The 9,623-nt window shown below is 38.9% G+C and overlaps 1 protein-coding gene across 3 annotated transcripts; it reads right to left on the minus strand.

Moving 5' to 3' along the window:
- Nucleotides 1-6: 6 nt before the first annotated feature.
- Nucleotides 7-8,971, minus strand: Lmx1a (LIM homeobox transcription factor 1 alpha). 3 transcript variants are annotated; one of them, XM_069057710.1, is made up of 4 exons: nt 8,842-8,971; nt 2,425-2,623; nt 777-1,417; nt 7-599 (listed from the first exon to the last, which is right to left on the minus strand). In XM_069057710.1, the coding sequence occupies exons 2-4, from the start codon at nt 2,586-2,588 to the stop codon at nt 364-366; spliced, it is 1,041 nt and encodes a 346-aa protein (XP_068913811.1). In that variant the 5' UTR covers nt 2,589-2,623; nt 8,842-8,971; the 3' UTR covers nt 7-363. The 3 variants fall into 3 exon arrangements, with proteins under 3 accessions (XP_068913811.1, XP_068913802.1, XP_068913792.1); XM_069057701.1 differs by having other exon boundaries at nt 855-1,417; nt 8,733-8,964; XM_069057691.1 differs by having other exon boundaries at nt 8,733-8,960.
- Nucleotides 8,972-9,623: the final 652 nt, after the last annotated feature.

Below are 9,623 nucleotides of genomic sequence, written 5' to 3' on the forward strand. Positions count from 1 at the left end.
GACCAGTTCTATTTATTATTTATTTAAAATATACATAATAAAATCTAGGCAATATTTAATACTATAGTTGGCATAATTATATCATCACAATCAATAATTCGACTCAGGAGATTTATCTACTTACATTACTCAACATATTTACAGTGAAATGTAAAATAAACAACATAAAATCACATAACAAATCATAAATTTGGTACCTACTCACTGACTAGTAGTGTTGAGCTTAGGATGGCACTTATACAGCAACAATGCGAAGAATTCGGTCGAACCGAATCCCCGATAAAATCAACATAATAAAAAATAATACATAAATTAGACACAGTTCGGGATAAAATAACGAAAATAAAATAATTACATATATTTCTATTGTTCTGTACTAAAATAAGAATTTTGCATGAGGTAGAGCTTATCGATCGGGTTCGCTATAGAACCCGACGGGGGAACTCCGTCGTTGTGGTGCGAATGCGACGACTGCAGTTCCAGATTTTGCAGTGACAAAGTGTCCGACGTCGCCTCGTCCAGATGGTCGAAATTCGTGCTGTCGTCCAGGGAGATGTCGGAGCTGCAGAAGCTCTCGCCAGAGTGCGCCGGATAAGCATCTGAAAGCGCCCAAACGGTCAGATTATGATTTTTTCCCAATGGGAAGAGCAGAGGCATGCACGCAACTAGTCTAGCGGGCAAAAAGTCAGTTGTCCTGTTTGTGACGTCACAAGCGCTAGAGGGCGTCACCGACTGTTTGCGAGCAGCGACACCTAGTTTTAACAAGGAATATTTACCGTCCGGCGAGTACGGAATGTTGGGGTTGAGCGGTTGGCTGGAACTAGGAAAATGCGAATCACTCAGATTGCCCATACCCATGAAATGTCCATGGTCACTAGAGGGCGACTCCTGCTTGATGATCTTGTCGTCCTTGTCCGCCTTGTCCTTGTCTCCGGGCGACTTGCCGTCGTCCTGCTTCGCCTTGCGCTGGATCTTCTTCATCTTGGCCCTCTGGTTCTGGAACCAGACCTGGACCACCCGCACGCTCAGGCCCGTCTCCTTGGCCAGCGCCTCCCGAACTTTGCGGCAGGGCTTGGGGCTGACCTCGAACGAGGCCTTGAACTGGCGCCGCTGCGCCGACGTCAGGATGGTGCGGGGTCGCTTGGGCCCCCGGCGGCCGTCCCGCGGCCTGCTGTTCTCGTCGAGCAGGTCGTCGTCGCCGGAGCTGGCCTGCTGCATCAGGTACATCTCCTTCTCGAAGTCCTGTCGGCAGAAGAGCTGGCCCGCCCTCAGCACGAACTGCTCGCCCTTCTGCAGGGGCTGGCAACACACCACGCATACGAAACAGGGCAGATGAAAGACGTGCTGCTGCGCCCTCATTACCATTTCGTGGGGGAGGAGACGGTCGCCGCATCTTGAACATTTAACCCCGAATATCCTGAAAAAGGGGACAGTTAGGGGGCGTGCACGGCGTACAGGAATAACGACGACGCGGGCGTTTAAATGGAAATTTACTTTCCGACGAGGATATTTCTTTGAAATAAAACAGTGACAATAATAATAAATACAAATCTTTTACTTTATTACAAAACACACAAGATTAAATACTTAATAATTCGATGATTTAAACAAAATCTTGGTATTTTATAAACACCGTTCAGGCGTTCACGTTGTTTTGACATAATGGGAAGCCTTGATATTTTTTTTTTTTAACGTTGGACACACTGTTTGATGCGGACCTGTCAAAATGAACTTAACATGTTGCTGAATTTCTCACCATATCTGAATATTCTGCAAACTAGTAAAACTATTTATAACCTCAATATTAGAAAAACATAACCTAATTTTTACTTTATTACCAAATTAAATACAAAATTTCCATGACCCCCCCCCATTATGCCAAAACAACGTGAATGCATTTCATCTAAGCTCTAGGGGCACTTTCCGTCGGACATTTTGATAAATTTCCCCGATCCTTCTGTTTTCATTTTTCTTCTCGATTTCCTAATTGAAATTTTTTATCTCCTTATTTTTGCAGTTCCATCAATTGACTTTCCCGAAAAGGCAAAATGTGTTTTTTTGGTTCCGCGAGTACGGAATGAAGCAAACCCGGACCCGGCTCGGCATTTCCATTCCGGGTAAGAAATTCAAACGCAGAAAATATAATTCTCCGAACACGCACACGAAGGCGAAGCGGTACACAATCGAACCCCCGCGGATTCCTAACAAAGCACCATGAATGGTGCAAGGGTTTTATTGGATCCGCTTCGCCGCCTCCCGGAGCTCATATCGTCCGTGAATAAAAGCGAAGAATATATAAGGAGCGGCGAGGCCGTCTTGCAATAAAAAATGCACGCCTCGCGTCCCAAAAATGAAGTCTTCCGGATATTAACATCGGCGGGAATTGTGCCGGAAGATCTACCGGATCGATGGGTCGGTACTCACCTATCGTAGTCAGCCTTGCAGTAGAGTTTCGTGTTCCTGGTGTAGCAGGAATGGGCGAGTTGGACGCCGCAGATGCTACAAGTGAGGCAGTGTTCGTGCCAGCTTGCGTCTGCGACCCGCATCAGGTACCGATCGTGGATTTTCTGCCCACAACCCTCACACATTTCATAAGTTTTTTCACATTTTATTAGTCTGCCATCTGCAACAAAATATAAAGGAATCGAATATGGCGAACGGGGGAGAGGCGACGCCGCCGATATGGAAAACGCGGATCGTCCCGTTCGCGATTTCGACTTTCTCGACTTTTATTGACCTCCAAAAGTAATCTCCGACTGTTCATTTCTGGTGCTGATATCGTAATCGATAATTGGGCGAGATAACGTTTTTTGATTTTGAAAATTTTTTGCCAAAATAAACATCGTTATCAAAGTACCTAATCACGGCGGTTTGTTCGTGTGTGCATTCTTAATTTGTTGCTTTTGGTGTTGTTTTCATAATCTGAACATGCTCAAAGTAAAAATGAGAGTTGGGCAGTTCAAAAAGTCTACAAACAAAAATAATATCGAACAGAAATGTTTTGAAACGATCTTGATCGTAAAATAGTTGTTTGTGTAAGATCCTTCAGGTGAAGGCCGCACATAAAAGGGGGAAGCAGCGAATTAAGTTAATTAAGGGAAAGAATGAAATAAATTAAGGAAAATATTTTAATAATGAAATAAATCAAGAGTAATTATTAATTTGTTGTTAAACTGGAGGTTTTCAATTTTTTTGAACTTTTTCTTACAAGAATATTTGTTTTTATTTATTGACCGTTTTGTTGAACTGGCTTAATGAAATAAATCTAAATCTGGAGACAGTGAAAATGTAAGGGATCCCTACACAGATTTGTATAAAAATAAGTGGGTATTTAATTTGTTGCGCAAATGCATTTTTGGACGTTTGATTCTTTTGTGAATTCTTTTTTGCACCATCATTTAAAAAGCAGTTCTTTTTTAATCAACATTGTGCATCTAAAGTGGGGTATTTATTCATAGTATAAAAAGAAAAAATAGTTTTGTATCGTTTATCTGATCATGACAGCTTTGCTATCGAAACGTGCGTCAGATCGAGTTTAATTATAAAGCGTATGTGGTGCAAGGGAATCAGTTAAAACTATTAAAAACAATTAACACACGGCCAAGACAAAAATGGAATTAGTTTGAATCTTTTTTAATTGTTGATATTAAAATTGTTTTCCTGATGTTGAAATATCGAAAGACAGCCACGCGAGTTTATTTTCTTATTACACAATTTAAAAAAAAAAGTGTACACTTTTTTATGCATGGGGTTATAACATTTATTGCTTTCGTGTATGTAAATTTCCCGCTTGTACAAAAGTACTTAGTGTTTTATACACGCGTTGCATAAATAACTATTATAACACTAGTGTAGGCACTGGTGAGACATCTTATAACTAGTACTGAAATGTCTTCTGAAAAGACAAAGATTTTTTCCCTAAAGATTTGTCCAATAATTTCTCAGTTAGGAACAGTGACAACTTGCAAGCAATACATTTTCGTCGTCAGCGTCATTTTTTGACACAATAGAAAGGGTCCTAGTGTGACACGGCATATTATGCATTCACGATCTTTTTGGGACCGAGTTGGCTATGATTTTTTTTTTTCATGTTGGACTAACTGACTCAGTGATGCAACGGATACAACTTTTTTTCCTGTCAGTGTCTGTTCGACATTTTCTTGCCACCGGATTGCCAGATTTATTATTTTAATATTCGTAAGAAACTAAATGATTTATTAAGTATGTATGTGAAAATAATTTAAATTTCCGTCAAAGGAACAGTCAAAATTGCCAAAACAATTTGATACGATAAAAAATTTCTATTAAACGATTTAATTTAATTTAAAAATAACAGATCAGATTCAAGAGATCCGGCAACAATGTACCTATTCAGAAAATATAACCCTAAACTGAAACCAACCTAACCTAACACAAAAAGTGTCAATTTCCTTTAGGGAATTTAGTTATCACCGAAGTACTGCCAACAAAATCACTAGATGGTCATAGCCAACTCGGTCCCAAAAAGATCGTGAATGCCTTATAATCTATAACATGTTATGTGACATTAGACGTTCGCGATTGTTTTAAATACGCAACAGGTCAAGTTATTTTTGTTAGATTGACGTCAGGTCTTGTCATATTATGACGTTTCGTTTTTAAATATTCGCCTTGTTGTCAATTCCGCAATTGATTTAGTGCAATTGCATTATAACCTACAATAGATTTATTATGACAAGTCACAATTGCCAACCAAAATATCAGATTTTCATATACAATAGTCCGAATTTGAAAGAATCGTGAATGCTTTATACTTATTGTGGTTATGTTCTCTTTGTCAAATTTTATGAATGCAATGAAACCTAAGATATATTGGAACAAAATTACGTAATTATCACATTTACAAAAATATGATACTAATTTTCAGCTGTTGAAAAGAATCCATTAACAATTCAATGACTTATTTATATTTTGTTGACACTGGACATAAGCATGGAAAAAATGTATTTGTTACGATATGATGAAAAAAATGACATTAACGGACGACCAAAATTTAATGCCCAACACTGTACACTAACACTTGATTTGTCATCATTTTTCACTTTTAAAAATAGCAATTTTTACATTTTTGTGTAAGACTTTGTTTACTTTTCTTTAAAAAGTCGATTGCGAATACGATCTCGAGAAACGTTTTTTTGCAACTTCAATTAATAAATAGGTAAATTAATTGTGAGCTTTGGTTGTAGCTTTTGGTGTGGTGGTAGTTTATTTATTCTTAAAAATCACGGAATATTGAAAATAGAAGCTAGGCGACCTACAACAAAATTGAGAAAAGTATACATAGTTTCTGGATTTCTTAAACTAGTGGGTGGTACATCTAGATCTCTAAATAAAAATCTAATAGTCACAAATTTTCTTTATTTCTCGTATGTTGTAGCTTGTATCTTATGAACTGTCACTGTTGGTACGTTTAACCTCCAATTTGTGATTAAGTGTTTTTGTTTTTCATTTGCCTGAGTATTTTTCTATTGCAAACTAGTAAAACTGACAACAACGCACTAGACATTGACGCTATTGATAACCTCAAACTTAGAAAAATATAACCTAATTCAACAGACAGTTTTACTATAATAAAATCGTTTTAGATGTGGATTGTCAAACTCAAGGTCGCTTAAAACTTATGATTGAATCATAAATTCCAAATATCGAAATATCTTATAAGCACCCCTAGTTACTTTTCCTGGTAGTGCCAACTTAACGACAAGTCCCTAATCCACATCTATAACGTTCCGGCAATACCAAATTAAATGCAAAATTTCCATGACCTCCCACGAGGCTAAAACAATGTGAATGCTGTTTAGGTATTTATGACAGATTTCTCACTAACGTGCAGTTCAATCATATGTTTTACAAGCGACCTTGAGTTTAACAGTCCACATCTAAAACATTTTTACTATAGATGTTTTTATTGATAATGAGAATAACAACAAAATTAAATTCTGAACATTTTCAAAACAGAAAAAGGTAATGTAATTGAAATTTTTTAATAAACAATTGTCAAAACGTTGTCATGTTGGTATGAGCCTAACAGTGATTTTCATGATAAGACGATTAGTCACACTGAGTGTCATTTTTTTTTTAATATAACCGAGCCTGCGCCCTGACAAGCGAGAGTTTATTTCAAACGCGAAAAAGATTTCTGCTGATTTGTCATTAAATTTGTTTTGAAAATGAATTCGCGGAAGAAAGGTACGGGAAGTGAAGTGAACATAACCTTAACTATGATTTGCTGTCAAATTGTTATACAGCTGGTCCATATGCGCACATTTTAGGGTGGTACAGAGGTTTTTTTTTTCTTAATTTTGACATTCACAATTGTTTATTAAAAAAATTTCACTATAGTCTATATTTCATTATAATAAGATATCAACCGCCTGCTATGCTCTTCAAACTTCAATTTTTATGTTAAGGAATTCCAAGTAATAAATTGAAATAATGAAAAGATTGAAAAATTCCTCATTAAATTACTGTTTCGAGTAGGACGTTGCATGTCCGACTTTATTTATTGAAGAAGAAAACAGTAAATTTTACATTTTTACAGAAATATTTTGTTAAAAAATTATACATCACAAATATAGATACGGTTTGATTGATTTATATCGGGTGTTTGAATAAAATTCTGGTTAATAGTGCTGTGATAAATTTGACGAACGTATGTCCGGCATAATATGTTACATTTAGTTGAGTGACAAATCATTAACATTCTGTCATAAACGGCTCATTTTATAAGAAGGTATAAACTTTTTTTTTCACTTACAAAAATACAGAATGTAAAATATGAAAAAAATAATCTAGAAATTAATTAATATCTAACGATGCGAATTTAATTTTGAAATTCACTTTATTTTGTTATGAAAAGAAAAACTTTTCTGACTTTTGTATCGAACGAAGCATGAGGTTAATTAAATGAAAAATCAATCACCATTAGATGGACTCCCACATTTAATACAATTTCATCTATCAAAAGTGACAGTTATATTTTGACAGTTTGATGAAACTGATAACTGTGACGTTCTGTATAATTTTGATCGACCGCCGACATGATTGCCAATTGATTTACACTCAGTTAACATTATTATTACTTTCACGATTCAGCTTCTGAAGAACTGCCCAACACAAAAATTTCTGCACATTTTTCACACTTCATGTTATCATTTTGGGTGTTATAAGCTCAAATAGAGAAATTTTGAAAAATAATAAATAATACCTACATTTAAATTTGGCGTTCCGCAAAGATCTCACCCGGGACACTTCTTTCACATAAGTAATAAATTGAGATATTGAAGATTTTGCGGTTTACAAGGAAAGTAAAAGTAGGATTTTAATAGGTATACGTAGATACATTATACAGGGTGTCTCAAAATTCGCGAATTCCGAATTCAGAGCGTGGTAGGGAAGGACCCAGTGGAGCTCGAAAAATACTTGGAAAAAAAAAACGCTCTTCCTCAAGAAGATATAAGCACTTTAATTTTGCTCAATACATAGCAGCCTTCATATCTACAGTGACAAAATACTATTCTAGCTACGTTGGCGTTCCATTTTTAAGAAAAATTACAAAAATTTAAGATTTTTTTACTCCAAAGTAAAGCTATTCTTGAAAAAATTGTTTTACGTTATTATTTTCCACAATCGTCTACACCATAAATAACAATAAACACTGAACTTTTCAGCCTGTATTTGAAGAAAACGCAGTTCAAAGAGTGCACCTTCAGACCAATGTATCTTTGTGGGGGGAGTCCCGATTTTTTTTTGAATTTTCATATTTGAACTACTGAAGTGATCCCCTACAACGCTCGGAATTCGGAATTCGCGAATTTTGAGACACCCTGTATGATAGTTGTTTGGTTAAAAAAAAATGTGTGAACAAATTGCAAACGTAAAAAGATGTGTAAAATATTATTTGACGTGGGATAGGTTGATATATTTTGCATAAAACAAACACGAAAGCCGTTTCATTGTCGGCGGCCGATACGGTCCAATCGCGAGATGACGCCGCCATCAAAAACGGGATTATTGGAAATGCATCATATAAAATATTGAACACTGTTTATCCAGCGGGATCTGTTGTATGCTTTGTAGTTATGACCGTACATAGCAAACATTCCGCCAAATAAAATAGTCGTGTGGCTTTTTGATCGGTAACATCCGGAGTCAAAACAAATACCGGAGGCTCAATTGCGTTACGTTTGATAAAAGCCGACCATAAGGTCCCTCGTCTGAGCCGTAAATCCCGCTTTGTCCCGACTAAGATATCAGCAAATTTTGGTTTTTTTTTCCGACTAAATATAAACCCAAGTTAACCCTTCCAATCGGCCAACACCAATAACTAACACGGTTTCCGGCGAACTAAGCTCGGATTAGCAAATCAGCTCAGCTGCGACTCTACACATGTAAATGTTATCCTCCCTTATCAATGTTTATAACTCGGGGCATTTGCGGGGATTAGGCGAGCCGATAATGGAGGCTTACCCCGCGAATTCCGTCGAAGCGCCTTTTTGCGCCCGTTCCTTGTAAGGAGTGGAAATGGAAGCCAGCCGCAAATATTGATAGAGCTAAAAGCTTGTCGGGATTAGGTTAGGAAGGCCGGAAACCGTCTAATGACTGAAGCTAGTCTGGCAAGACCCGGCTTTCAGGTTTCGCATAATGAAGAGTCGTGATTAGCGGCGCCCAGAAGACTACATTAGGGGCCTCACCAGTCCTTCCGTTGCAATCGGGCCCCGAGAGGCTGCTGTGCTCGGGCAGCATGGCCGGGGCTAGGCTGATGTTGGGGTAAAACTCCAGCATTTCGGTCACGACACTCACCCACAGTCGCTTTTCACGCGGTCACATTCGCAGAACCGCAATACTCCACTTGCAGAGACGCAAGGTTCACTACTGTCCCTCTACTATACATTGTCACTGACAGAACACGTCGGAGGTGGGACGGTCCCTCCCTTTGGGGACTCGGAAGACGTCGGCCGTCCCGACATTTTACTCCAAGCCCGACGGCCACGCCCTCTCGGCTCGGCTCGCCGATGGGCGGGACTTGGCCGTGTGGAGGGGCGCCGTCCGGGCCCCCTACATCGCGCCTGCGCGCCCCCTCCAAGGCGCAAATCCCATGAATTCCGCTCTACGTGCGGATGCGACTCCCGGAAAAATCTTGTCTTCTAGGTCGTGACGGACGGGAGGCAGACCATCCCCGGGTCCAAGAAGAAATGTCCAGTTTTTGAGGGATCTAAGGGGCGAGATCACGGCGGAACTCCCGGACTTTGGGGCATCTCACCGGAAGCGTGAACTATGGTCTAACACCGCCCGGAATGCTAGCGCAGGTGTTGTAATGCGGCCGATAACCGCAAACACTTGTAGTTCGGGCAGACTAAATACGGCCAAGTCTTGTTGATGCCATTATAAAGTTCACCACAGTCATTCGTGACTGCGGAAAGGCCAGATATCAAAGAGATAAAGACGGGGGTAGTGTTGCGATTTGCACCGGCAATGCACGCTGTCGGGGGGAGCAAGTGGAGAGTGCTTGAACTTGCGTTATTTGGAGAGAAACTGCAGTTTTTGACGCGCACTACTTTCGCCAAATATTATTAGCTTTGCTT

Source organism: Tenebrio molitor, chromosome 1 (assembly GCF_963966145.1).
Source record: "Tenebrio molitor chromosome 1, icTenMoli1.1, whole genome shotgun sequence".
NCBI classification, from domain to species: domain Eukaryota; kingdom Metazoa; phylum Arthropoda; class Insecta; order Coleoptera; family Tenebrionidae; genus Tenebrio; species Tenebrio molitor.

Excerpts from the sequence above, each read along its gene's own strand:
- Lmx1a (XM_069057691.1), bottom strand. The coding sequence starts at position 8,823 with ATGCTGGAGTTTTACCCCAACATCAGCCTAGCCCCGGCCATGCTGCCC. Across the intron at positions 2,624-8,732 it reads CGATTGCAACGGAAGGACTG|ATGGCAGACTAATAAAATGT; the intron begins GTGAGGCCCCTA and ends ATTTTGTTGCAG. Across the intron at positions 1,418-2,424 it reads TGCAAGGCTGACTACGATAG|GATATTCGGGGTTAAATGTT; the intron begins GTGAGTACCGAC and ends CCCCTTTTTCAG.